Source organism: Penicillium solitum (assembly GCF_028829755.1).
Source record: "Penicillium solitum strain IBT 25940 chromosome Unknown utg000001l_segment0_segment0, whole genome shotgun sequence".
In the NCBI taxonomy this organism is placed as follows: domain Eukaryota; kingdom Fungi; phylum Ascomycota; class Eurotiomycetes; order Eurotiales; family Aspergillaceae; genus Penicillium; species Penicillium solitum.
The window spans coordinates 2,256,659-2,283,184 of NW_027072121.1; the positions used below are offsets into that span (position 1 = coordinate 2,256,659).

At 50.4% G+C, this 26,526-nt stretch overlaps 11 protein-coding genes across 11 annotated transcripts; 5 read left to right on the forward strand and 6 right to left on the reverse strand.

The window, feature by feature from the left end:
* Positions 1-1,280: 1,280 nt before the first annotated feature.
* Positions 1,281-2,172, reverse strand: pyrG (orotidine-5'-phosphate decarboxylase pyrG; the record flags this gene model as incomplete). Its single annotated transcript, XM_040961756.2, has 2 exons — positions 1,281-1,954; positions 2,016-2,172. The coding sequence occupies 2 exons, from the start codon at positions 2,170-2,172 to the stop codon at positions 1,281-1,283; spliced, it is 831 nt and encodes a 276-aa protein (XP_040807779.1).
* A 315-nt stretch (positions 2,173-2,487) lies between these two features.
* N7455_000851 (MAPEG family protein) lies at positions 2,488-3,124 on the reverse strand (the record flags this gene model as incomplete). The annotated part of the gene is made up of 3 exons (XM_040961779.1): positions 2,488-2,775; positions 2,887-3,022; positions 3,093-3,124. The coding sequence occupies 3 exons, from the start codon at positions 3,122-3,124 to the stop codon at positions 2,488-2,490; spliced, it is 456 nt and encodes a 151-aa protein (XP_040807783.1).
* A 329-nt stretch (positions 3,125-3,453) lies between these two features.
* On the reverse strand, positions 3,454-5,194 carry N7455_000852 (putative diacylglycerol O-acyltransferase (DgaT); the record flags this gene model as incomplete). The annotated part of the gene is made up of 5 exons (XM_040961761.2): positions 3,454-3,477; positions 3,577-3,761; positions 3,810-4,806; positions 4,864-4,904; positions 4,954-5,194. 5 exons carry the CDS (start codon positions 5,192-5,194, stop codon positions 3,454-3,456), a joined length of 1,488 nt encoding a protein of 495 aa, XP_040807788.2.
* Positions 5,195-5,644: 450 nt separating this feature from the next.
* N7455_000853 (WD40 repeat domain-containing protein) lies at positions 5,645-7,657 on the forward strand (the record flags this gene model as incomplete). The annotated part of the gene is made up of 4 exons (XM_040961784.2): positions 5,645-5,729; positions 5,816-5,931; positions 5,988-6,188; positions 6,251-7,657. The coding sequence occupies 4 exons, from the start codon at positions 5,645-5,647 to the stop codon at positions 7,655-7,657; spliced, it is 1,809 nt and encodes a 602-aa protein (XP_040807791.2).
* Positions 7,658-7,822: 165 nt separating this feature from the next.
* N7455_000854 (uncharacterized protein) lies at positions 7,823-8,508 on the reverse strand. Its single transcript, XM_040961782.2, has 2 exons — positions 8,127-8,508; positions 7,823-8,058 (listed from the first exon to the last, which is right to left on the reverse strand). The coding sequence occupies exons 1-2, from the start codon at positions 8,414-8,416 to the stop codon at positions 7,938-7,940; spliced, it is 411 nt and encodes a 136-aa protein (XP_040807785.2). The 5' UTR covers positions 8,417-8,508; the 3' UTR covers positions 7,823-7,937.
* Positions 8,509-8,724: 216 nt separating this feature from the next.
* Positions 8,725-10,957, forward strand: pex8 (putative peroxisomal membrane protein Pex17; the record flags this gene model as incomplete). Its single annotated transcript, XM_040961766.2, has 4 exons — positions 8,725-8,798; positions 8,864-9,861; positions 9,916-10,364; positions 10,415-10,957. The coding sequence occupies 4 exons, from the start codon at positions 8,725-8,727 to the stop codon at positions 10,955-10,957; spliced, it is 2,064 nt and encodes a 687-aa protein (XP_040807802.2).
* A 190-nt stretch (positions 10,958-11,147) lies between these two features.
* N7455_000856 (protein-S-isoprenylcysteine carboxyl O-methyltransferase) lies at positions 11,148-12,090 on the reverse strand (the record flags this gene model as incomplete). The annotated part of the gene is made up of 2 exons (XM_040961783.2): positions 11,148-11,233; positions 11,295-12,090. The coding sequence occupies 2 exons, from the start codon at positions 12,088-12,090 to the stop codon at positions 11,148-11,150; spliced, it is 882 nt and encodes a 293-aa protein (XP_040807778.1).
* Positions 12,091-12,433: 343 nt separating this feature from the next.
* Positions 12,434-13,202, forward strand: N7455_000857 (sugar O-acetyltransferase; the record flags this gene model as incomplete). The annotated part of the gene is made up of 3 exons (XM_040961790.2): positions 12,434-12,594; positions 12,659-13,055; positions 13,125-13,202. The coding sequence occupies 3 exons, from the start codon at positions 12,434-12,436 to the stop codon at positions 13,200-13,202; spliced, it is 636 nt and encodes a 211-aa protein (XP_040807787.2).
* Positions 13,203-13,925: 723 nt separating this feature from the next.
* N7455_000858 (uncharacterized protein) lies at positions 13,926-22,112 on the forward strand (the record flags this gene model as incomplete). Its single annotated transcript, XM_065603888.1, has 10 exons — positions 13,926-17,483; positions 17,540-17,701; positions 17,752-17,902; positions 17,959-18,536; positions 18,589-18,692; positions 18,752-18,951; positions 19,014-19,571; positions 19,626-19,677; positions 19,729-21,845; positions 21,904-22,112. 10 exons carry the CDS (start codon positions 13,926-13,928, stop codon positions 22,110-22,112), a joined length of 7,689 nt encoding a protein of 2,562 aa, XP_065462379.1.
* A 342-nt stretch (positions 22,113-22,454) lies between these two features.
* On the reverse strand, positions 22,455-24,756 carry N7455_000859 (pseudouridine synthase PUS2; the record flags this gene model as incomplete). Its single annotated transcript, XM_065603889.1, has 4 exons — positions 22,455-22,772; positions 22,836-24,062; positions 24,121-24,316; positions 24,381-24,756. 4 exons carry the CDS (start codon positions 24,754-24,756, stop codon positions 22,532-22,534), a joined length of 2,040 nt encoding a protein of 679 aa, XP_065462380.1. The 3' UTR covers positions 22,455-22,531.
* A 286-nt stretch (positions 24,757-25,042) lies between these two features.
* Positions 25,043-26,526, forward strand: N7455_000860 (putative transcription factor TFIIE complex alpha subunit; the record flags this gene model as incomplete). Its single annotated transcript, XM_040961758.2, has 3 exons — positions 25,043-25,137; positions 25,190-25,285; positions 25,365-26,526. The coding sequence occupies 3 exons, from the start codon at positions 25,043-25,045 to the stop codon at positions 26,524-26,526; spliced, it is 1,353 nt and encodes a 450-aa protein (XP_040807797.1).

Sequence of the window (26,526 nt, forward strand, 5' to 3'; positions counted from 1 at the left end):
GGTCGAGGACTCCGCACGTCCGATAGCTAAAACTATAGGACGATCTTACTTAAGACCAAGTAGGTTACTGTATCCGGTACCCTGTACCTCCAAGCGAAGCCGGCTTAGCTGCACTGCACCGTTATCTCATGAGAATATCCTCAACACTTCCTCCTATCAAGCAACGCAGCACATGCAGCCCGGAAAGTGATTTGTGGGTCTCTGCATGATAAGAAGCTGGTTTATCTGGAGTAGCCGGTTTCTGATGTGTCTCATTGGACGTTTAAGAGGGGGGGGATGAGGGGAATGATCAGCATGGAGGCAGTTTAGGTTGGATATCTTTATACATAACCGAAAAGAGCGTAAGTTATCCCCTTCCAGTAGGTGCTCGCAGCTCAGTCGTGGTATGATGCAGCTGTTCTACATTTACTGAGCACAGATACAATATTTACTCTCCGTTATTGGATGCGGAGGCTTCACTGGAGACGGCAATGGGATCTTTTCCCCACTTGTCTTTTCTCTTTCTCTTCTTGACATTTATTCCCCGGAATATCACATATCCTCCAGATAATCTATTAGCACATATATCCTAGCATAGACGAGAATGAACTATTACTAAGCGTGCAGTTTAACTGAACAAAGGCCACTAAAGTACAAAGTACTTTCTACCATCAACATTATGTATGGCCTTGAACCTATAATGTCTACATACCTATTTGGGTAGTATAACTAATCACCCTGCGGGCGTAGGGACCCACAGGCCTCCTCGACATCCTTGTTGTACTCCGTATACCAAGCCTTTCATTGGATAGTAGGGCCGCTCATTCTGACAAACATATGCCTGGCGGAGGCCGATCTGTAGCATGGTAGATGCTGGTATATAGCATAGGGGGTGTATGTGCGGGGACTTGCGTCGGATATTACAATACCCAGGTGCACAACATATCGAGATGCCTCCAATTCTGATTCCGTGGTGGGTTCCGACAAAATTGAAACAAAAGTACGGTGTTACTCTTGGTATCACGACCTCAGTCCACGGGTTGTTTGGAGAAGGCCTCCTTATCAAAGCTACTCCAATGTTCAGATATTTTTAGATTCGCTCTTGATCTCGTGATTCACCGAAGACGAGGTGAAACATGCTGTAAAGCACTTGCATGTTGGACTTAACATTGCCCTTGCATCGTCTGTACATGCAGGAAAGCCCCTACATAACACTGAAAAGACCCGTGACGCCATCAAATATATATTTTTCATTATGCATCAACACTCATGTAACTACAGTGGCACGTGGACTGCACGCTCTATTGTGCGCCCACGCGGGCCAGATACGCCTCCCATCCCTGCTGCTGGTACTGCTTAGCAGCCTCAACAGGGTCCGCAGCGGCATAGATACCACGACCAGAGATAATGAAGTCCGCACCGCGGCCAATAGCCGACTGCGGCGTCTGGTATTGCTGACCGAGCTTATCGCCCTTAGACGAGAGGTTGACGCCAGTGGTGAAGACAACGAAGTCCTCGCCCTGAGCGGGCGCCTCGGTAGACTCGACCTCGCCCAGCGAGCGGGTGGAGACAAAGCCCAGAACAAAGCTGGGGTACTTGCGCGCGATGTCGACGGAGGCGGAGGTGTAGGAGCCTGTTGCGAGGGATCCCTTGGAGGTCATCTCGGCGAGGATGAGGAGGCCGCGCTCGGAGCCGTAGGGGAAGTCAGTGGCCTGGGCGGTTTGTGCGAGGGCCTCGACGATGCCCTCGCCGGGAAGGACGGAGCAGTTGATTATGTGGGCCCATTCGGAGATGCGGAGGGTGCCGTTGTGGTACTGTTTCTGGACTGTGTTGCCGATGTCGATGAATTTGCGGTCTTCGAAGATGAGGAAGTTGTGCTTTTGGGCTAGAGCGTTCAGGCCGTCGATTGTTTCTTGGCTGAAGTCGGAGAGGATGTCGATGTGGGTTTTGATCACGGCGATGTAGGGGCCAAGGCCTGGTGATGGGTTTTAGTGGGCTGTTTCGTTGGAGGGGTGGGGTGGGCTGGGTTCACTTACGGTCGGCGAGGTCCAGGAGCTCCTTTGTCGTGGTCACGTCAGCGGAGACGGTGACATTGCTCTTCTTTTCTTCGGCGACTTGGAAAAGCTTGCGCGCAAGAGGATTGGGGTGCGATTGAGCACGAGCGCTATAGGTCAATTGCGACTTGGACGACATGGTGGGGTTGGCGGGGTGAAGAGGTGGTTTTTATGTATTTGATATGTGAATTTGAGAATTTAAGAGGAGGGAACGGAGCAAACGACAAAGGCCTCTAGAATACAATTGTCTTTTCAGGCCCAAAAGTAGAAGAATAGAAGCAAGTTTGAGTCGAAGACCATCGGGGAACTTTTTCTGCCACAGTGGACCCCCACTGGCTACATATCTTCCGAGGCTGGAACTGTGGCGCATAATACGTTGCATTGCATTCGACATAAAAATACATAGCACATCTTCAATTTCAAGACATTTTAGAAGATTTCAAGCTTCAGGTGCTTAGAAAGAAAGCAGTGGCCGTCCAACGCCGTAGATACTCAACCCCCAGAGAGCACCCTGCACCAACCAGAAGAACGCGCCTATCATGCGGCCCTTACCCTGGGGCTTGTTCGAGTATACATAGCCGTAGAGGAACAGAACGCGGAAGAAAACCCACAGAGCGCCCAGACCAGCAGCCAACTCCGGGTACTTCAAACCCGCGACCAGGGTGAAGAGCATTGTCTGCGAGGAATTCTCGAGAAAGTTGGTGTGGGCGCGCTGGGCGCAGTTGAACTTCTCAGCTTTGGCCTATAATCAGTTTAGTAGGTGTCATCTGATACTCAATAGAAAGTACACATATATTTCCATTGAAAACAGGGGCTTGCGAAGGCCGGGTGATAGACGGGGAATGAGACGCACATTTTCCTTGCATAGCTCCATGGAGGCATAGCTGTGAGGGTAAGGCACCTTAGCCTCCTTGCGCAGGCTACCAGTGATACAGCCGTGAACGAAGCCCAAGACGGGGATGGCACCGAGTGCAACGGCAATGACGGCACTGGGGGAATGATGTTAGCCTCGGATTTCACGGGAAGCTTGAAGGTTGAGCTAGGAGTAGCATAACCTACCCGTAGTTGCCAGGAACAATGAATGCGACCATGATGAGAAGAGAATCCGGGGAAATGACGTGAGTTAGTAGCTTTATGTTGTGATTTCGCCTGATTCTGGGTGTCCTTTATACGTCAATTGGAGGTTCGGAAGTCATAGGCCCCGAGCTCCCGTCGGTGCAATCGATTCACCCGATCCGGAACTTTCAAGGTGTCTCGCCTACAAAGTACGTTGTGATATAGTTGGCCTTTTGAGAACCTCAGGTCGAAGACTTTTCTAGACCCTTCGTTCAAGCTAGTTGCCTATGGAATCGACAGCCCTGGAGTACTAATGAGAAGGCAACAAAAGTATGACGTCATACAAGGGATATTTTCTAGCATTTCACGAATAGATGTTCAAGGAGAGCTGGAAGTTCCAGCATATGTCAAGAGAAATGGGATACACAAAATGGCTAAATGTTCCTTGAAAAGTTCATGCTCACACGTTCGGCACCATCCTACTTACACTCCCGTACTTGGCCTGCCAAGCGAAGAAGTACAGGAGCGCTCCGAGCGGTTGTCCGACGAGACAAAAGCTGACCCAGAAGATGCAGTTTCCAATGACCCGACCTTCAGGCCCGCGCATATTCTCCAATGGTGCGGTGAGGGAAATTAACGGCAGCTGGAACATCATTCCAAAGAACGCGACACCTGGACTTGATTAGCCTTTGAGTTGTGATCAGGGGGTGTAAGACATACCAATGAAATTATGGGTGGGAATTCCCACAAGCATTTCGTGAAGAATCGCAGAGAGCGTGAAAACCATTCCACTCGCAGCCAGAGGACTCCATCCACGACCCACCAGCGGTGAGTAGACATGTCTCTTCATGAAGAGGTAGACAGGCCGGTTCCAAGATCGCCAATACATACCCAGACTCGAGCTGTTCCACCAGTCGGTGTAGAACTCGCGGTCTCCAAACCGCATGACCTCGGCCAAGGCGTTCAGAAGCGCTTGGAACAACGCAAAGAAGCCAGCAAGCCAAATGATCAACGAGATAGTGGACAGCTTCATAACCCGCTCCAAAATGGAGGCAATGTCCATTACTGCGATCTTATCAATCGAGTTGCGCAATACCGGTGCGGCATACTGCGCAGACAGAAGCCAAATGAACACTGCTAGGCCCACAAACTCTGCAAGGCGCTTTGCAACAAATGACCACCGGATGGATGCTGTGCGCGGATAAACAGGCTGATACACTAGCGTCGGCGCCAACCAAAAGTACGCTAGGTTATTGATGGTAATATTCCTCGGGTAGGGGCACGAGGAGTAGATTTCGGGCAAGCCTGGGTCTGCGGAGGGATTGAGGAGCGCGAGACGAAGGTCTCGATTTGTGAAGGCATAAGAGCAGTTCTTCAACCACACAATAATCGCATGTAGCTGGCATATTGTCCCAATGCCTGGGTGGTGAATGTAGAAATATACCACGAAGCTGGTTACTGTGAGGCATAGGGTAGCATTGAGTGTGTGTAGGAAAGCAGTGTACGGCCATGTGGACTGGAAGACCTTCTGGTCGTGTTCTTTCTCTTTCTCTGTCTTTTTCTGACGACCCACTGTCTGCTTGGCTGCAGTAGCGGCTGAAAGCTCAATGATGTATGCCACAAGCAAATGACACGGAACCGAGGCAAACAATATGGACCCCAAAACAACGTCTTGCCTGCGATAGTCATGGCATTTAATACATATTAGCACACCATACTATATGCTTGTTAGTTGGCAACCTCGAAACAGTAACTGAACATTTGGATTACCCACCTTCATGAAGTTTTCAATAATCAATCGCAGGTTCATCGCCACTGTCGGGACATTAGCCGTTTGCGTTTAGCACTCTCTAGCGATTCTTACCAAGTACCAACACCATAAGATTTCGAAACCCCAGGAAATTGGGAAGCACATCAGCCTCTCGACTGAGGCTGGAATGACGAGCTTCTGAGTGGTATGCAGCTACATGGCGATATTTACTGCGTTTCTTGGAAGTTGAAGTTGATGGCGGAGAGACCTCGGTTACAGTCGGGATGGCCCCATTAGTTGAATTGACCTGCGATTCCTCGCGAGCGCTCGTAATTGCGCCGGTGCGAGTAGTCATCTTAACAGCTCGGCAACCTTGGGAGTGTGAGAAATCAAAGGGTCCTTAGGTCGAGCTCCGACTAAACCGGAGCACCGACGGAGAGCAATGCGAAAGGTAGAGCAACAACCAGGCCGCACAATTACGGCAGATGAGAAGAGAAGAAGAGAAAAAGAAGACAAAAGACAAAAGCACGCGAAACAAGATGATTTAATACCTGGACATGGCGGGGGCAGAGAGACATCATAGCGCAAGCTTGCAGATAAATCCCGCAGGGGCCAATCAGCGTCACAAGCGTTCAAGGGACGGATCCTGCGCTCCGAAGAGCTTCGACTCTCTCCGCGTATTTTGTGCTTTTGTTGGACCGGTCCGATTCAATATTCGATCAGTATTTGAAACTTCAATTTCCTTTCAATCCTCATGTTCGCGAACCGACAGTTTTGATCCCGTATATTTTTTCAACCGGTCGCCATGGCCTACTACGACGACAATGCAGGTGACGGCCCAGGGCGGTTTGGGAAGAATTTCGACGGTCCAGTCGGACCTCGCAGACCACGTATGTTTGATTGCTTTGAAGTTACCTTAACTGAGCTTCTACTTGCTCATAGCCTGAAGCCTGACTGACTCACAACTGTTACTCAGGTCTCGTCACGGATTATGGCTCTTCAATGGTACAATGGATGCGAACACGGCAACCGAGATACAAAGGAGGATATCGATTGGAGACGGAACGACCAAGTCCCAGCTTCGCGGTCGATGTATGTGTCGTTTGAGCTGCTCTGAGCTGATGTACAAAGATATTGACTTGCGACAGGTTCTTCCCCCGATGGCGCGGCCCTATTCTGCTGTCGATACAATCCCCGTCCGACACCTTCACCAGTCAATCGGAAAATCAAAGAAACCCATCGTCGTGGTGCGATGGACTCCCGAGGGAAGGCGGCTGTTGACCGGCGGTCATACGGGAGAGTTTATGCTTTGGAATGGAACGGCGTTTAATTTCGAGACGGTCATGGATGTGCGTATTTACAGGTTCTGCGCGTTGTACTCTTGCTAATCTGAGATGTCCTCTCGATACAGGCACACTACGATCAAATACAAGCCGGTGTCACGTCCTTAGCATGGGCCCATAGCCAGGACTGGCTGGTCTCTGGTGGACAAAGAGGTGATATCAAATACTGGCGACCCAACTTCAACAACGTCGAGACGATCGATGATGCACACCACGATGCAGTCCGCGATCTAGCGTGGGCACCCAGTGATACCAAATTCCTTTCAGCATCCGATGACACAACTCTCAAAATTTTCGACTTTGCAACCCGAACGGCCGACGCAACACTGACCGGACACAACTGGGATGTCAAGTCTTGCGACTGGCACCCGACTAAGGGTCTGATTGTTTCTGGATCGAAGGACCACCAGGTTAAGTTCTGGGATCCGCGCACTGGCCGCTGTTTGACGACCCTCCACAGCCACAAAAACACCGTCACATCGACGCGGTTCTCGCGTGTGAACAGCAACCTCCTTGCTACTTCGTCGCGAGATCAGACCGCGAGGGTATTTGATTTGCGGATGATGCGCGATATTTGCATTCTGCGAGGCCATGACAAGCCGGTTTCTTCTTTGACATGGCACCCGATTCACAGTAACCTTATCTCGACTGGTGCTGAGGATGGTTCTCTCTATCATTATCTACTTGATGAGCCTCACCTGCCGGCCGGCCAGATTCCCACCGTGGCGCCGTACGACAGCCCGGACCCGGCCAATACTCCGCCGCAGGTGATCTACCCGGCACATCGGGTACAGTACGCGCACGGTGCTACAATTTGGTCACTAGACTGGCACCCATTGGGCCATATCTTGGCTTCTGGATCTAAGGATAACTTCACTCGATTCTGGTCGCGGACTCGGCCTGGCGAGACTAGCTATATGAAGGACCGATTCCACATTGGCGAAGAGGCCGCAGAAGCACAAGGAACATGGAACCGCGGGTTTGGCCGGAAACAAATGCGCGAGGACGAGGAGCAAGAAATGCAGGACGAAGCCGACAGCCTGGTCGATCAACGACGACCAGGCGGCCCTGCTCTGCCGGGTATTCAAAGTGCGCCGCGGGCCGGCCCTCAGCCCGACGTTCCAGGGTTGCTACCTGGTATTGGCAGTGCTCAGCCTCGGCAGCCAGGAGTAGATGGTGCCGCTATGGGTGGGATGAATCCAGACCGTTTGGCTGCACTCATGTCTACTCACCCTCCATCGCAGTCGAGTACCCCCACACCTGGAATGCCTGGGTTCCCCATGCCGCAGGGTATGACCGGAACACCGCCCATGAATATGGACCTCGCACAATTGCAGAAGCAACTCCAGGGTTTCCCCATGCCACAAAATCTCAACCTCCAAGCTTTGGCGAACAACCCTGGCTTCCCTGGTGGATTTGGTGGCCTGCCTGGTTTGCAAGGCGGTGGTATGCCCGACGGAAATCGGAGACAGTGATGAAAAATGGACACCTGGTTTGAAATGCACGTTGAATCGGCTTGGCATTGGCGCAAAGGACATAGCATAGCTACTTTGATGCGTGACGACGGCGTTATTTGAGATATCAAATCCCATTTGTATCATAGGAAAATTTAGGGCATTTCGAAGTCTCCTGGATTTTGTCGATGAGACTTTGCGTAGGTTGGTTGGACATGGTTGGACATATTCCGAATCCGTAGTTGCCGTCCACGTAGACATGTCGTAGTATGATCGAAGGCAGTAGCAGCTGGGATAACATTCAAAGGCCACCTTGCATGGGGAAGCTGGTGACAATAAGAACCATAACATTGACACCACCCCAAATCATCGGTAGCCAAGTGGACATCCTGAAATTGCCTGCTTCATACACCGCACCGAGGCTATCCACCGTAGAAGCGTCAGCTACCTAATCATTCTGGGTAAGTCAAGTATCGAGCAACCAACTTACACAACTCCAATTATACTGCCCGCTAAAAGTGACTCCAGCGCTGCAATAAAAATGTACACCAACGGCACAATCCATATCACGTTCCAGTTACGGAAATGAGTCAGTACGGCGCACCCAGCAACAGTGAGATGTGTCGCGCCGTAGAATATCAGCGTCCAGAAAAGTGTGAAGCGCCAGATGTCCTTCGTGTAGTATAGGTAGTATGCTTGTTGGTGATTCATCTGTAGGGGATCGTACAACGATGGAAACGAAGGCACTTCGTAGTTAATTGGGACGCGGTTGTTGGCCATGGAGAGTTAGCTGCGCTAGTTCAGCTGCAGCGAAGATCAATCATCGAAACATGACACGTGAACAGAGGACAGTCACTATGGACGTATTGCACGCGTATCAACAAAAAAGGCAAGTCTGGAGGGAGACCCTCGGAGATGACGATGCTTGTTTGCACTGTTTGGCTCTGCGTCATTGGTCAACATAGCATGGACGCCCCCGTATTTGGCTCTGGAGCCGGACCTCGGCTTCTCCGCGGTTGATCATCTCAACTCCCTGGGCGATGTAGAGCCGCTTGTCTGGGAGCATCCCTATCACCTCCAGTCTTGAAATGGCCACGGAACGATCTCTGGCTACGCTGCTGCGGTCGCTGCAGGCGACTTCCAGCTTCCAAGATGCCGCTTCGTAAGTGCCAAATACTCTAATGGGATTGGGGAGGTCAATGGCAGGCTAACGACGGGCCGATTCAGTCTTCTTCCCACGGCTACCAGCTTCCTGTCAATGTTGGGAAATCCTCTGAATCTGACACTTCTTTCATCACAACTCCTCACCGCGCCTTCGCTCTGGAGCCACCCCGTTGACCTCCAATCATGTCGCAAGATCCTCAGCGTCTTCAACACCGCCGCCATCGCTGTCTTGCAGAATGACACCACCGATGAACCCCGGATACCGTATGGGCGGAATAGGAGGATTGAGTATGAGGCATGGGTTAAAGCTGTCGCCGAGGGCGCCGATGATAAGTCCCCGCGGTGGAGGCATACGCTTCTGCTGGGCGGAATCTTGATGGGATTCGAGGGACAAAACCGACGGGGCTTACCACGGCACATTCGGGTGAAACTCGAGTCAGCGCTTGCGAGAGCGGCGCAATTAGCGCTGGAGGAGGTTGGCCCTGAGACTGGGGTTGATGGACAGTGCATCACCATGGTCTTGAACTATACCTTTGAGCTTCTGTCTGATCTCGAGAGAAGCAAGCTGGATTATGATCGCTTGCTCCCGACGATGATTCAGTCGGCGTACTTGTCTTCGGAGGGCCTCGAGGGTGGCTATTTCTTGGGATCAATTGATCAAGATGTTGTTGAGGCTCCCGGGAAGCAGTTCCGCTGGTCATCCAACTCCCCCACGTTTGGTATCGTCTCCGCGGTAGCTGCTCGCCCGCTTGTGTCTACTCTGGGGCCCTTGTCTCGTCTCATCGCGCATTCTGTTGATAATGTTCGGGATCCGAGAATTGTTGCGCAGACTGTTGATTACCTGGCGGACTTCGTTCGGACGCTCATGGTTCAATGGCGGCAGAACAAATTGTCTGAGATTGATGTTGCGGAAGAAGCAGAGTTCCTAGACGCAGAATCCCGGGAAATCACACTTCCTGCCCTCTGGAAGATGTTGCGAAATTGCTTATACTCGGTGGTTATTACCCTTCGGGCTGTGCTGGGGAGAACTATCAACGACCCAGCTCTTGCTGCCAACAGTAGTAAGTTACGAACGAGCGATGATGTTTGCTCTGTACTAACTATGTTTCTTCCAGGCGCCCCATACCTATCGATGCAATGTCTCCACATACTTCGCAACATGTATTTCATCTCTTCTCGGCTTGGCCAGAATGCCTCATCTCAGCAGATGTTCGTGCTGTTGGCAGCCATAGACATCCTTTCACAATACCCCGTCCTCGCCGAGAATTTCCTGCGAAGCATCAAGCCAAGCGATATTGGACAAATTCCTGCTCACCCAGTTGAACGATGTCTAGATCTATTCTTCTTGAATGTCGCAGAGCATTTCCCTCTTGTCATATCCTCAGAGACAAACGAGGAACTGTTATTGTCTGCCGCTTTCCCATATCTCGCAGCCGGCGCTAACAGTCTTCTGTTGGAGATTTTCGAAGCTGCTCACAGCCTGGTGCTTGTTGTCTTCGCTATTCCCCATAATTCGGATTTAGCTGCCAAACACCTGCCTTTCTATATCGAAAACCTGTTTGCTGTGAGTTCCACCCCCGCTGTTATACGGAAGTAGGTTCTAATCATCCACAGGTTTTCCCCAATAACCTTTCCGCGCGCCAATTCCGTCTTGCTTTCAAGACTGTCATCCAAATTACAGCACCTCCTTCTCCCCTAGCAAATACCCAACCCCTTCTCCCCTCCATCTTGCTGGAAGTTGTTCATGACCGTGCTTTGAATGCTTCCTCTACACCGCTCCCTCCCCAGGGTCCAAATCCAGACATGAGCCAGAGTCCACCTGTCTCCGAACAGGCTGTGCTGACTCTTGCTCTTCTCGATTCCCTTTCATTCCTCCGGGTCGAAGATCTGAAGGAATGGCTCCCCTTAGCAGCACAATTGATCAACACAATTTCCGACCGCAATATGCGACATGCTTGTATCGATCGTTTCTGGAAAGCCTTAGCTGGCGGTGAGATGGATGTTGATCGGTCGCACTGCTGTGTTACATGGTGGAGCACTGAAGGTGGACGTGAGCTTGTCCTTTTCGGCGCCGAGACCGCCGAGAACGAGTCGGATGAGAGTGGACCTTACATGAGTGGCGCGGTGGGAGGAGTCGCGCCTGAAAGTAAGCTATAACGATGCCAATGTAAATAGCTTACAAGATTGAAGCTACTACGCCTACGGGTGTGATCACACCTTATACCATATACCAGACTTCTGATCGATCAAGTCTAGCTCCATACATTTTCACATATACTGATACTGATATCAATTGTTTCTGTGTATTTACTCTATTCAATATCTTCGATACTGTAACGTTTTGCAACTAAATTCCCGGGATACCAACCGGGGTAGCTTTTCTGTACTGAACATACTCGTCGCCAAAGAAGGAGATCAAGTAAGCTTCTTCGCCTGCAGTAGCGTAAACCAGTTAGCAAGATATCCAGTATACCAAAACAGACAGCCAACTTACGCTTGATCCGGCTCGAGAAGAACCGCCACAACACTAGGGAATATCCAACAAAGCAAACCATATTCCCTAGCACTAGCTGTGTACCCAGACCCCACCAGAAGAATCCAAAGTAACTCGGATGCCGCAGATACCGATAAAGACCAGTATTAACCAAAACATGACCCTCCTGATGCTGACTCTGCACATGGTGATTGAAGTTACTCGCAGCCTGCGCCATAGCAAGGGTGCGAATAACCTGTCCGATCAACAAAAGCACAAAGCCTGCGACAAGCAGCAACGAGACCGAGCTTCCGAAAAACGGTTCGGTCACAGTAACCAACCGCCCCGCAGCAGTCTGCCCGGGCCAGAAAATATGCGACACAAGGCACTCCACCATGGCAGACCCGTGCGCAATATTATACGCCCATCCGTTCGATGACAACAAGAACGCGGAGACAGTCGCATACCGCGTGTTGTACTGCGCCGTCACGTAGAACTCCAGAAAGTGGAACAGACTCAGCGAGGCGATGAAGAAGGGAACGCGCCAGAGTGGAGTTTGGTATACGGTGCTTAGGAATAACGACAGGCTTGCTGACAGTCCGAGACTAGTTCCGAGGAGCATTGCGCGTAGCGAGATCCCCGCCAGTGACATCTTGCCGTCTGGGTAGATTGAGGTATCGACATCGGGCGCGTCGGTTGAGGCATCGGAGGAAGAGGAGGATGCGTTGCTGCTAGTGCGATCGTGGGTTGGTCTGGAAATGTGCGTGAAGCTCGAGCCTTTGTTTGGCTCTGCGCCGGAGGTTGTTGCGGAGTACATTGTCAAATAAGGTTTGGAGGAAAGAGATTTGTTTCGATTTTTATTTTGTTCGAGGATCGGGCATTTCGAGGGAATTGGTGGAATTTAAATAGTGTGTTGCGGCCAGTGGGTGGTAATTTTCATTGTCAAGAGAACAATCTGAAGAGAGTTGTATTGTTTTGTATCGGCCACCCGCGGACTTTTCCCCCGACATGACGCTCGTGGACATCCCCCGGGTCCACTATGGCCTTAGCTTTAGGGCTCTCAGATATCTAGTTACGTGTCTTAAATACTAACCGGTGCCTGATTTGGCTGTTTCTCCTCTTTTAGGTTTTTGTATGCGATAGCTATGACTGTCACAGCCATGTCGGAGCCTACTGAGAAAGAGAAGATGCTTCGTGGGGAGCTCTACCGCGCCTTCACGCCGGACTTGATCGCTGCTCGTTCGCGCTGCAAGTGGGCCTGTAATCGGTTCAATAAGTCGGACGAGGTGCCTCGTCGGCATCTCGTTGAAATGTGGAGAGAGTGGGTGATGCGGTCAAGCTGAGGCTAACTATACTATTTAACATTATACTAAACCATCATATAGTATCACCGATGACAAGACCCCTCTGCCACCAAAGCTAGATGATCCCGCAGCTGATGAAGCTCTCTTTGAGCAGGATCCCTGGGTCGAATCTCCTGTCCATATAGACTATGGGTTTAACGTCAAACTTGGAGCGGGCGTCTTCGTCAACTTTAACTGTGTCTTCATCGACACATGTCCCATCACAGTCGGGGCTCGCACCCTTTTCGGCCCCAATGTCAGTTTGTTCTCCGGCACTCATCCGCTTGATCCTGCTCTGCGCAATGGAACTGAAGGCCCTGAGACTGGCAAGCCGATTGTTATTGGGGAGGACTGCTGGCTTGGCGGGAATGTGACTGTACTGCCTGGCGTCACTATTGGCAGAGGCGTGACTATTGGAGCTGGAAGTGTGGTTACCAAGGTATGTTGTATCCATGGATGCACCCTTTCATGGGTTGATTGTTCAATCATATACTAACTTTAGCCTCAGGATGTGCCCGCCTTTCATGTCGCTGCGGGGAACCCAGCTAGAATCATTCGTCTGATTGAGACGACAATGAAAGAATGATTGTTCCTCTGGGATTCATTAAGTGATAGATATTAGAGAGGTATAGAAGTTCTTGGTGAGATGCATCTATGAGATATTGAAAGGGTCAATGAAATTGCGTCTAATGTTACATGAACGTCATGCATGCCTGGTCCAAACAACGATATAGATAATGATAAATAAGTAAAACTTAAAACTTCTCATAACTTTGACAAATTGAACAGGATTGATCTGACAACAGACCATGAATGCCAAAAGTCCAGACTTCATGCATAAGGCCGCATAAGGGGCTGTGCATTTTTTGGCGCTTTATAGTCGCCTTTTATATTATTAGCTGGGAGTAATAGTGTAGGTAGGCAGTCACATTTGCTACCAACTTCATAGGAATTTGTTTGTATGTATATGTATATGGGTATTATATTATTTTCTTTGTAAACCTTCAATAGAAAATGTACAATACAAAGATACGATAGTAAATCCCCGGAAGCTTGATCGTGTTCTTTTTTGTTTAAGAGAGATCGTCGTGTTCGCTCTCTCTCCACAGAACAACGTCACTGGTCCTGGCGCGTCCCCCAAAAAAAGCTGTCGACCGCTTTATCATTTTCTGAGGACCTTACCTCTACTTCTCTCCCACTCAATCCTTTTCTTGAACTCACAACCTTCCTTTTCTTCAACCCTCCTTCTTGTATTACCTTCATTTCACGCGTTTCAACTACCCTGGATCTACTACGCGCGGAAAATGACATGGCTGTACCCCCGCCAGATAGCTCTTACACCCCACCTCACACTCCCTTGATCGAAGAGTCTCCATTCATCAGCGACTCCATGGAGGATCTTGATCCTCAGGCGACCCGGAAACGTCCGCGTCTCGATAGTGGAAGTCGCGTCAGTCCGACCTTGTCGTTGGATGGAACCTCGCGTACTGCCTCCATCGCACCTGCCTCAGACATGGATGAGGCCTCGGATTCTGGAAATCCAGCTAACAAAGTCACCATTAACACAAAATCCCCTCCATCTACCATGGCTCCCTCTCTCCATCCCTCCGACCCTGAGCTCTCCGGTAGCGATCTGGAGCTCCTACCAAATCCCGACACAGCTCCCAACCCCATTTCAGTTTCCTCCTCACCTTCCTCACCCCGAAGTCCAGAAATCGAAGTTGCTGAACCGGAAGATATCAATCAAGACCCGAACACCTCAAACTGGAAATCACTGGGCCAAGTGGCGCGGGATCAAGATGAGCCCGAAGTGATAGAGATCCAAGACGTGACTCCTCTGTCCGAGTCCTTCCCCAAAGTACACATTGAGATGACACCCCGAGAGAACTTCAAGGCGCTTGGTGATATGCTTGAAAATGGTAATAAAAGGCTCCGCTCGACGAGACTTGGCAAGATACTAATCCAGCAAGTAGGACACCTACGGGAAGGCACGGCGCTTGTTACAATAAAAGAATGGCTTCACACTTGCGTGCACGATCTTGATCGGCTCACAATCCAGGAATTTGCCGCAGATATAGATTTCTGGGAATATCTGCCCTCCGTCCTGGACCGTCTTTTGCGCAGACAACATGACCTGCAACTAGACGGTATCGCAGACCCCTCAAGCTTCTTTGAACAATATCTTCTCGATTATGCCCGAATTGTCCTTCATCTTGTTCGATTGGACACCGCGTTTCTCAATGCTGTTGACGAAGATGACGAAGACGTCGAAATGCCTCCAAGCACCAGTCGACGATATCTTCATAGCTTCCCTTGGATGTTCCATGGCGATCAAATCCCCTTTTTCCGGGTCCTGGAAAATCAGTGCCGCACTGGAACTCTGAATCTTTCTGCTCGGCTGAAAGCTCAGATCTCAGCCCCTCCGTTTGATGCGCCCGGCGTACTCATGCAATACACTTCGCACCTGCTTGCATTGCTTCCGAACTGTCCGCAGATAGTCACCATGCTTCCAGCGCCTTTGGTCAACATGCTCGCATTTTTTGAATGCGACACAGAGAGGAACCAAAATGGTGGTTCTGATTCTCCCATTGACCTACTTGCCGATTCAACTAGCCTTCAGCCTTTCTACGAAACGGTTCGACAAATTGACAAAGTATACCGGACATTTGTTGAAAAGAAGTCGCAACTGGCCACCAGTGAATTGAGCGATAGTCTTCTGAACCCAATCTTCCGCAGCTACCGTTTCCTTTGCTTCGGCTACCCGGAATTTTTACTCCAACTTGCCCAGGAGTTGTCGATTAAAGTACCCGAAGACGCAGATGCGGAGCAAGCCGCTTTCTGTGTTATTTGGACATGGAAATTCGACACCTTAAAAAAGCAAATCATGGAAGGTCGGATGGAGCTTCGTGTCCATGGAGTGGAAATGATGCAATCAGACCTGGTCAGCATCTGGGGTCAAAATGTATCTCAGAACCGCGATGGAATCGAGTCGCCGTTTTTGAAATACTTGGTTGAATATCTTCGGGAAATCAAGATCCTCGATTATCTTGTGGGCATCGACTCACACCCACAGTTGATCAGCCGCAGCAGTAACATCTTTGGATTTCTGATTGTGACGGGGAAATACACCGACCATGACACGGATGTTATCTGGAAAACTGTTACCGAGAGCCAAGATGACCGCACTGTCTGCGAGGTCATATCCATGCTCGCGCGAACCTTTGCCATGCACCAGTCGAGGTCTAAAGCGTTGCTCTATGTGTGCTCAAAATTGCTCGAGTTTCCCTTGGATCGCTTCGACAGTCGCATAATCGATTTCTGCGAGCAGCTGGTGCCTCGTATGCGCGAACGGCAACAGGATCGCGATCGGGACTATCGCAACATGTCTGGCGAGGAACATGTCGATTCTATTCCACTGAAGCTCTGCATCCGCCTAATCCGTGAGAGCTCGGGGGCAAAGGACCTGCCACTGGAACAAAAAGAACTCATGCAGGGATTTGGAAGCGAGCAGCTGGGACAGTTCATCAAGGCTGGACTCAACGAAACCGACATGGCGGAGACATATGAGCGGTGTATTCAAGACATCGGAGAGATGAATGAATGCACTGCGGGTAGCATCCAAGTGCTGAATGTGCTAGTACCCCGTGATGACGCACGAGAGCTTTGGAAACTTGCGACCGATTTTGACTTGACACGCTTGGTGATAATCGAACTTCACCATCTCGTCAGTGAAGACCACGCTAAGCTTAAGGATCCATCTTTCAAGCACGACTTTGCCTCGCGGGTGGAAATCCTGCGGCGTCTTATTGATCTGGCCCCAGACACCATCACACCTGATCTCGGGAAGACACTCTGGGAGGAGATTTTCATGTCCGAGAACCTGGCTCCCGAGGAGCGTCAGACCGTTTGGAAAATGATGGTTGATCTCACCAACCGTACCGCCAAAGAGAACCAATTTCTTGAACTATGCATTCATGAGTATCTACCAGATGTGCTTCCCAAGGACTACTCGCGCGAGGTATTATGGTTCGCTCAACAGTCGGTCCACTATGAGATTCGAATCAAGTCACCTCCCATTGTCGGGGAAAATGAAGTCATATCTATTCCTGGAATGGATCGGATTTGGAACTTCATACTGACGGCACCTCCACAATCGATCGAAGCCGAGGCCATTAAGTTCGCCATCGATAGCTACCTGGACCACGGTATCGTTCGCAGATCGCCCCGATCGGCTATCGACGCTACTCATATTGCTCTTGTCAATCGCTGCGTGGACCAACTAAAGTCTGCCGCTATCGCATTGAACCCATCTTGCAACGGAACAGCTAATCGCGATGTTTCTATGGATATTGACAATTCCAATGCTGTTGTCGGAACCGATGAACTTATATTCAGCCGGTCTCTACATTTCCTTCGTCAATTGCTCCATGGATTGCGAACTCGGCCACAGTACAGCTCCCCTCGTGGGTCTCCGCCTACCCTTCCAGAACGTCCTCTGAAAGGCGAGCCCATCGAATTTCGATATCAATGTTTTAATGGCGCTGCCATACCTAAGATCTGCTCAAAGCGCATTGGTAGCCTCTCCACGGCTGCCGAGCTTGTGGAAATGCTCGTGCAGCTGAGTCGATTCTCTAAGTTTACTACCATCCTCGGCGGACAGAAGGTCGAGTTGCTGCAAGATCCAGAGGCACTTGTGAAAAACCTGAAGCTATCTTCAGGTTTACTCATCATCCGAAAGGCCCCTGATGCGCATGAAATCACATGGGCTGGGAGCAGACAGTCTCTCACAGCAGTGGACAACGAAGTGCTTCAGCACTTCGATGAGCTGTATGATATGCTTGACCTCAAGGATGACTTGGCTCGACAGGTATAATCCCCTTGACCCTTGTCTTTTAGCTGAATGCCGACACTGACACTTTGCAGATCATTGACTTCCTGGTTGTCTTCCCGCCTCAAGCACGGGCCCTCGAACTTGTTCGATCCAACAGCAATACTGAGAAAGACATGCTCCCGTTGCAAAGACCTTTCAAGGCCTTGTACTCCTTGAATACACTGTCAATGTGTCTCCACGAGGAGGCTGCAGAGGTAGGTTGGTCGCTTTTATTTGAATGATATTCGTACTAATATCGTCGCAGATGTCTCCAGACCAAGATTTTGTGTCTCATAGCAATCGGGTCTTGGTTGCGTTCCTGACGTCAGAAGAGCTGTTCAGCTCTCTTTCCGGTAATTCGATCACCATTGTGCTGGCTACTAGAGCCATCGAATGTCTTCTGCTGGCTATATCTGGTACGTCGAATATCAATCATTGTTCAGCCAACGGGCCTCAACTAATTGTGACCTAGTCTACCGCCCGACTGATGATGAGTCCGTTCTTATTGCCGATCCAATGTCTTTGGTCCGACGCGTTCTTGAGCTGCTCGAAATTGGCCGCACGGGTCCCACCGATCCACCGGCTGGTACATGCGCCCAAAGTTTGGTTTGCCATTCCTTTGCGGTCCTAGTTGAGGGCTCATTGCGCGACATCAATGTCTGGAAAGCTGTCAAACAGAACGCGCAGTTTGACGGCTTGATCCTATCTTTACTGCTGGAAGAAAAGCGAAAGCCAATACGGACTGATATTCTGGAACGCCTGAAGATAATCTGCGGCCCACTGAAACCGTTTAAGCTGTCTATGCAAAAGCTTGATACGGAATCTACTGCCGCGGAGAACCCCAACCGGATTGATATGCTTGCGACTCTTTGGTCTTCATTTTTGAAAGTGATACCCAAGACCCTTGAACATGTTCCCCAGTCGGAAGAGTTCTTCAACGCTGCTCTATGGATGTTCCGTGTAGTCGCACAGAAATCACCTCGGGACTTGATCTTCAACGAGTACCTTCAACAATGGAGTGCAGTTATGCTCACTCACCAAACAGAAGAGGTACATTCATTCCCGAAAGACGGATAATTACTGTTATACTAATGATTTTTAGTTTGTTGGGCGCGAGCCGGCAGATAATTTGGTCATCGGGCTTTCTGCTTTGTTAGAATGGTGCCTGGAATTGGCCAACGCCGCGGGCGTCACTTTGGACACTTTGTAAGTCTCACGTCTTCCTTGTCCGACAAAGTCTACATGCATTTCTAACTGGGGGTTAGGAGCATTGCCGAGGACATATTCAACCAGTACCTGTTCCCAGATTTCTCACCAGACACGGTGGAACACGCAGTGCCTCAGGTTCCAGTCATGCACAGCTACACTCGCTCGAGCCTTTACAATGTCGTGAACTTGTTGTGCAAGCAGAGCGATGAGACTTATTGTCAAGTCTTGGAGCTCCTCAACACAAACGTTCCACGAGGTGCGCATACCTGATTTTGCCCACTACATTTTACCTTTACATTAAACTAACCGCGAATCTAGACTCCCCTTATCTGGAATATGGCTATAATAGATCACTAATGCTCCGGTCCCCGGAAGGCTATGCGGGCCTCAAGAATTTCTCGAACACATGTTACCTCAACTCTCTCGTGACGCAGCTTTTCATGAATATTGAGTTCCGAGACTTTATTCTGAATCTCCCCATTGCTGATCAGATCTCCCAAAAGCTTCTCTATGAAACCCAGCGACTGTTTACATGGATGCAGGAGACCTGGAGCAAGAGCATTGAGCCCTTGGACTTTGTGAAAAGCATTCTTACCTACGACAACGAGGAGATCGACGTGACCGTCCAGATGGATGTTGATGAGTTTTACAACCTTCTGTTTGACCGTTGGGAGGCTCAGGTTCTCGATTCTGAAAAGAAGAAGAAGTTCCGGTCTTTCTATGGAGGACAGCTTGTTCAGCAAATCAAGTCAATGGAATGCGATCATATCTCGGAAAGACTTGAGCCATTCTCTGCAATCCAGTGCGAGATCAAGGGGAAGGCGACTCTCGAAGACAGTTTGCGGGCCTACGTTGCAGGCGAGGTGATGCAGGGAGGTGAGTTAATACTACGCCCCTAACGGAGCTCGAACAACCCTAACCATCTTTCAGATAACAAGTACTCTTGTACCTCCTGTGGCCGGCATGTGGATGCTGTGAAGCGGTGAGTGGCAATGGCATAGTGATACAAAACGATTTTCTGACTCCTATCTAGTGCTTGTCTGAAAGATGTTCCTGACAATTTGATCTTCCACCTGAAACGGTTTGACTTCGACATGGTGCATATGCTGAGAAGCAAGATTAATGACGAGTTCCAATTTCCTCACCACATTGACATGACTCCCTACACGGTCGAGCATCTCTCTGATCCGGAGCAGACCATTGCACCGGATATTTTTGAATTGGTTGGGGTTCTTGTGCACACTGGTACAGCCGAATCGGGCCACTACTACTCATATACCCTTGAACGCCCTTCATCTGGCGGTGAAGCAAATTGGGTTGAGTTCAACGACTCCGATGTCAGCAAATTCGACCCTAGCACAATCGCAAGTCAATGCTTTGGTGGCCCGAGTGACACGATACAGTTCATGAATGGAGCCCCCAAAATCAAGCCGTGGAATGCATACATGCTGTTCTACCAACGTGTGTCCACGATCGAGAAGTCGAAAGAAATATTTAAGCCAACGAAGCCCGACATCCCTATACACCTCCCGGTGTCAATTTCGACCCAAAACTACATCGCCATGGACAACGAAATGCTCATTCGGATTTACTGTCTCCTGGACCCACAATATGCATACTTTGTGGGCAGGTTGCTTCAGCGGTGGCCTGACATGGGAACGGAAAATCACAACCAGACTAGGGCAGAGTCATTGGCCATCAATGTCGGAATGGACACCATTGAGCAGTTGGTCACGCGTACCAAGTATTCCCAAGGGCACCAGGAGGTTTACAGTGAACTCGTTGACATGATCAACAAAAGCCCCAATGCAGCTCAATCGGTGCTTGAATGGGTCATTAATCGGCCAACCTCAATGTACAATCTCATGATGAAGCCACAGAGCACAGAACTCCGAAACAAGGGACTTCTGCTGGTCAGCCATGCCCTAAAACATCTCCACTTGGTGTCAACAAGCCAGGATCTCAATGAAGATGAACGGATCTCATGGCGTGACCGATTCGATGAAGCCATTCAGCAAATTGTGCCTATGATGGCAGGTCTCTGGACCGAAGTTCCATCTGCTTTTCGAGTTTGGGATGACTACTTTGGCTTCTTATTGAAGCTTTGCACCTATGGCCCGGAGATCATCCACGTCTTACTTGAGAATGGTCATTTTGCTGCCTGTATGGAGATTCTCTGGATCGATGAAGACGATAGTACGAAATTGCGGATCCGGTATCCCAATTACGTCCGCCTCTTGAGCAAAGGACGTCGGTTTAACCACCTGATTCTGCTGTCATTGTGCTTGGTCTTCTTCAAACACGTTGACCTTTCGCTTCGCCCAACTCCCGTTGGCGGACAACGGCGGTTTTTGAATGGCAAATTCTCCGCCAGCGTTAGAGAAATGGACCTCATCCGGCCCACCGAACCTGATGGGTCCTTATCTATCTTGTTGAAGCTGCTGAAGCATGAGACTCTTGCGAGGAGCCAGACTACTCGCGCGATTATTGGAGTTCTGTTGGACGGAGAGCCTGACGCAGGTTTGCTGACTCCCATTCAATCGACACTGGAAAATGGCGTCAGACTCGAACCCGCTGTCCAGTGCACACCATTCCTGGAGGCAGCCACAACGTTCTGCCAACGTTGCCCGGATAAGGGGCTAGTCCTTGGCATGATCGACTTCATTGCCAAGGGAATTGATAGCATTGACAATAGTGGCGGCCAGGAGCACATGGACTTCTTCATGTGTCTTTGCCGCGGTACTAACGAGCGGCTGAACATGGATTCTGCCGATTTTACGGAGCCTGTTCTTGACCATCTCCCGGTCTGGGCCCCGACTTTGCTCATTGATAAGGACGAGTCTGTTCGTCGCAATATGCAGAATATCCTCGAAGAGATGGTCTTCAACAATAAGACTGTGGAGGGCAACACAGAGGACCCCGAACAGAATGGCGAATGGCAGACCACCATTACACGAGAGCGACGCCGTAACATTTGTCGTCGGTTGCCGAATGCCTGCCTCGAGCGACTCAAGTCGGCATTCCTGGCCGATCAGATCAGTCATATTGACGCCAGATTGCTTGAGAACATTACACCGGTGATCAACTATTGTCTGGCTACTTTCTATGACGACTCTGAGACGGACCAGCAAGAAGTTCAACAGGCCAATGGTATGCTTGAGTGTATACACTTAGGTTTCTTACAGCCCCACTAACACAATCCTTTCAGAACTCCTCTCCCTGCTTAAATCGATGTCGCTCGAAGAAGTCCCCGATGACCCGCCTTCCGGTATGCTCGAATCTCTATCCCTCCTGAATGGCCCTGGAACATCATCTAACTCGATCCCCCTAGAATCGGACGTGGCCTCAGTCGAGGAATGGGACGCAAACTCAGTGATCCCAAGTGATTCCGAAATGGGAGTCGCTGGATCTCCTTAGACGATGGCATTTCCCGCTGCAATGTGCTTTTTGTTGTGTTTCTTTTTCATGCGTTCTTGCGATGTCAACGGATTCAGCGAGCACGATGTGTGCATGTGACTAAAGGCAAATTCTCATACTCACGGATTTTACGAATTCTTGCTGGTGTTTTTTGTTTTTTTTCTTACGATGATGGTGGTTGTTACTGGCGTTTTCTTCTGCTCGGGGTGAGCCGGAGTAGAATTTATTTCTATGAAGGGTGACTTTGGACGGACAGGTCATCTACATGCATTTCGCAAGCTTATTTCCGAGCATTGAAATGAAAGAGTTTCGGGAATCGAGACCTCAGTCTTTGAGTGGATTGCATTCAACAAAGGTCGTAGCGCATTATTGTTCATTCCGTTCAATGATGGAGTAATACGTAGATATAATTTGTTCGATTAACCCTCTGCCTCTCCGCGAGCTGGGGCATCTGCCTCATCTTCTGATTCAACCTCCACGGCAGCAAGTGCATCCCGCTGAGCCCGTGGAGGGCCGCGAGCTCTGTTACTAGCTTTGGGACTGCTGGGGTCAGCAGCGGTAGGTGCAGTTGCGAGTTTAGCCGCTGGAATGCCACCAGAAGTAACATAGAGGAAGTAACCGGCGGGGAAGTGATCGATATGGTTGAAGAAAGAACCGAAGCTGTAGTCAAAAGTCAGTATTGTTGTCTTGCCAAATCAAATATTGATTGGGATACTATCATACCCAGCACTTTGCTCCTCCTCCCGGAAAATCCGATCATAGATCTCCCGCTGCTTGAACTCGTTCATCTCCGTCTCAAACTTCTGGAAATTGATCGGTTGACGGTCAAGACCCTGTGCCTTGTTATTGTAAGCGTCGAAAATAGGCCGCTCAAGCAAGAGGCCTAAACCAGGCGCTTTGGGAATAGCAATGCGTTCAGGACCGTATGTCTCAGTAATCCGGTCAGGATGGCAGCCCGAACGAACAACCATCGTAGCCATGGCGACCATCTTACGAATCTGGTGCATCATGAAACTCTGTCCGTGGACCTTCAGACTGAGCCATTCCGTGCCATCGATGATAATCGGCGTGGTGTTCGCCTTGAATGACTTGATGTGTCGTTTCGCCGAGGGGTCGTTGTGCGTCTTCTGGATCGTGTAGTTGTGGAAGTTCTTCGTGCCTTCGTAGCGGTTGAGACATTCTTGCAGGCGGGCGATGCGTGAAGCGGGCGCGCGGTATGCGCGTTTCGCGGTTAGGTATGCTGCTTTGATGGACTTGATGGCGTCGTTGATGGCCTTTTGGCGGGGGTCCATGACGAAGGGCTTTGGGGCCTCTCCATCGGCTGGCTGTTCAGCTACGGGCTGTTCGCTGGTCTCCTGCTGCACGGGTTCTTCGGCTGGTGCCGAGGTGACTACCTCCTCTTCTGCGGGTTGGAGTGCATCGCGGCCCTCGTCCTGGTAGAGAGACTTTTCGACGATGCTGCGGACGTTTTCCGGGAGGGCTTCTAAGATCGGCTTGATGTACTTCTCATCAACGTCTTCCCAATAGCTTGCGACCTCTTCCTGTCGAGCTGTGACGGCATCCAACTCGCCTGCCTTGTCGGCAAGCTCGATGATTTTCTTTCCAAGATAGGTGCTTGGATGAGGAGGTAGGAGACAGTGGCTTGGCATCAAATATTCGTAAACTCGGGAATCGCACATCTGGTAGCAGCTGAAACTCTTGCTGGTTACTTCGTAGCCCCAGACACGGATTTGGGGGCTGAGCTCCGCGTTGATTCTCTGGATGATATCCTCATCTTCGACGATCATCTTCAGTGACACAACATTTCCAGCTGCGTGAACACCCTTATCTGTGCGGGCACAACGGACGAAAGAGGATTTCTTGGGGTCCGCTGCATTCGCCTTGGAAACCGCGCCGACGTTGACGAGGGCCGTGAATAGATCGCCTTCAATGGTGCGTTGTTGCTCGTTTCTATACCATACCTTGTCAGCACAATGAATGGGTATACACTAGACAAGAAAAGACTTACAACTGCATTCCAGAGTATCCAGTGCCCGAGTATCCCATCAGAAGCGCAACCTTCTTTTTGGGGCGGCGCTCTTCGCTGTCGATCTCCTCCTTGGAGAATTGGGTCGCGTAGATCGGCAAGTTGACCTCTTCGCCGTTCTCGATCTTGCGACGCTTGGCTTCGGCTTTGTCTTCATGACGCTGACGCTTGTCTATCGCTTGGCGACTTAATTAGTTAGCTGACAATGCGACGAATGGGAGGTTACAATTGATGTCCCATACCTCCATTCCGCTCGCCCCATATCGCGGTTCTTACGCCTTTCACCACCTCTGCCTCCTGTTCCTTTGTTGTCGGCCATTGTATCCGCTGGAAGACCTCTGATAGATCTGTATGAGGTGCAGACGGGTCGCGCCAGAAAGATCGGTAAAATTGACGACTAACAGCGTGGTTCTGGGTGTTTTGAGGGAGTGATCGGATCAGAATTGAGCTCCTGGCTGCTTTTACGATCCCAAAAAGGTTCCGCTGGTGAATGATCGAGGAACGCATGAAATCAATCTTTCGGGGAAATTTGTCCTTCGACTCCGCGCGGTTCATCTTTTCCATGACCTCCGCGCTAGTCCCAGAATGGCCTAGTGGGTGGATAACGCCACTAGCCATATCGGGTCACATTCTCGCCTGAGGAATCAACTTTGCATGTGACGTGAAGCTCTGGGCATTGAACTGGAATTGTAACGCTCATTGTTCATTCACTAGCTCAGCGTTGCCTGTCGCACGCAACTCTCACTTTAGTCGTGGACCCCCTCACTCATTTCACTGCCTTTGACCGAAGAATGCTTGTTTTGTCCAATATCTAAATACTGCGACTTCTCGCCTTGCGCTCCATTTAAATTCTCCCCCGGCCTTCTTCCCGACAACCATCGTTTGCTCCTGAGCTTCTACAACCATGGATCTTTCAAAGACGCTTATCCGAACTGTGGCGCGTGCCTTCTACGAGACCCGTCACATTTTGGTTGTCGATGCGCTCTTCCTACATTCAGTGTATGATGAGAATTGATCTCTGTTGAATGGTCAGATTGCTGACCAGCCACAGTCTTCACGCTGAGGATCTCGCCTTTCTGATGGGAATGCAACAGAAAGATCTTCGCAAGCTTTGCGCCAAACTTCGAGAGGATCGCTTGATCGGAGTGTATGTCACTTCTCCCTGATGTAATCTACAACCAAGGGTCGGAGAACACAATGCTAACCTCGTTCTCCGTTGACTATAGGAGCACACGCGCCGAGATACGTGATGGGTCTACTCGCCCAGTCAACCGCGAATACTATTACATCCCTCTACACCCGGTCGTCGATGCGATCAAATTCAAAGTCTCCAAGTTGACAGCCATCATCAAGGCGCAGTACACACCGAGTGAGGAGCGCAAGGAGTACATTTGTGTACGATGCAAATCCGAGTGGACCGAACTGGACGTACTGAGTCTGGTTGGAGATGAAGGATTCGAGTGTCAAAATTGCGGCGCCATCCTAGAACGGACGGAGGATGTCAAGGGCGCGGAAGGAATGGACCGTACCGGCCACGAAAAAAACAGTAAGCTTATGGCACAGCTGGATAACATGCTCAAACTGCTCAAGCAGATCGACTCGGTGGAAATCCCGCCGAATGACTTCGAAACAGCGTGGGATCACAAGGTGGAGGTTATCCGGAACCAGAACACACACCCAGTCCGTGCCGCGATTGCTGTTCCACCCAAGGCCCAGGATATCACACGTCCCAATGCCAAGACGGATGCCGCTGCACTGGAGATCTCTCTTACCTCGAGTGAAGAGAAGAGTGCCGCCGAGCAGGCCGATGAGGCCGCTCGCAAAGCAGCACTCGAAAAGCAAAACGCGCTTCCGGTTTGGCACACACATTCTACGGTCAATGCAGCCCAGGCTGCTGGCAGTGCTCAGATCAAGACCGAGGTGGGTACCTTGGTGAAGCCCGAGCTTGCGGATGAGGACCAAAAACCCAGCGTGGATGCCTTGGATGACAAAGTCGCCGCTTACTACGCTGAAATGGAGCGGGAGAAGGCACTGCAAGCCCAGGCAGATGCCAGCAGTGCAGACGATGACTCGGATGAGGAAGACTTTGAGGACGTTGAGGGAATCTCCGGTACAAGCGGACCAGGGACGCCCGCCATGGCTGGCGGCGTTACAAGTGCTCCTACCACATCTTCTGTCGCTGGCGTCAAGCGTGAACTCGAACCGACCTCCAGTGCCCCCCCATCATCTGTTGGGACTCCCTCTACCCCTGCCGACGATGGACCTGCAGCAAAGAAAATCAAGGTCGAGCCTGATATCAAGCCTGATCCTGATGCCAAAATTGAACCCGAGGTCAAGAAGGAGGCCGAGGAATCTGATGAGGATGAGGACGAGTTTGAAGATGTATAA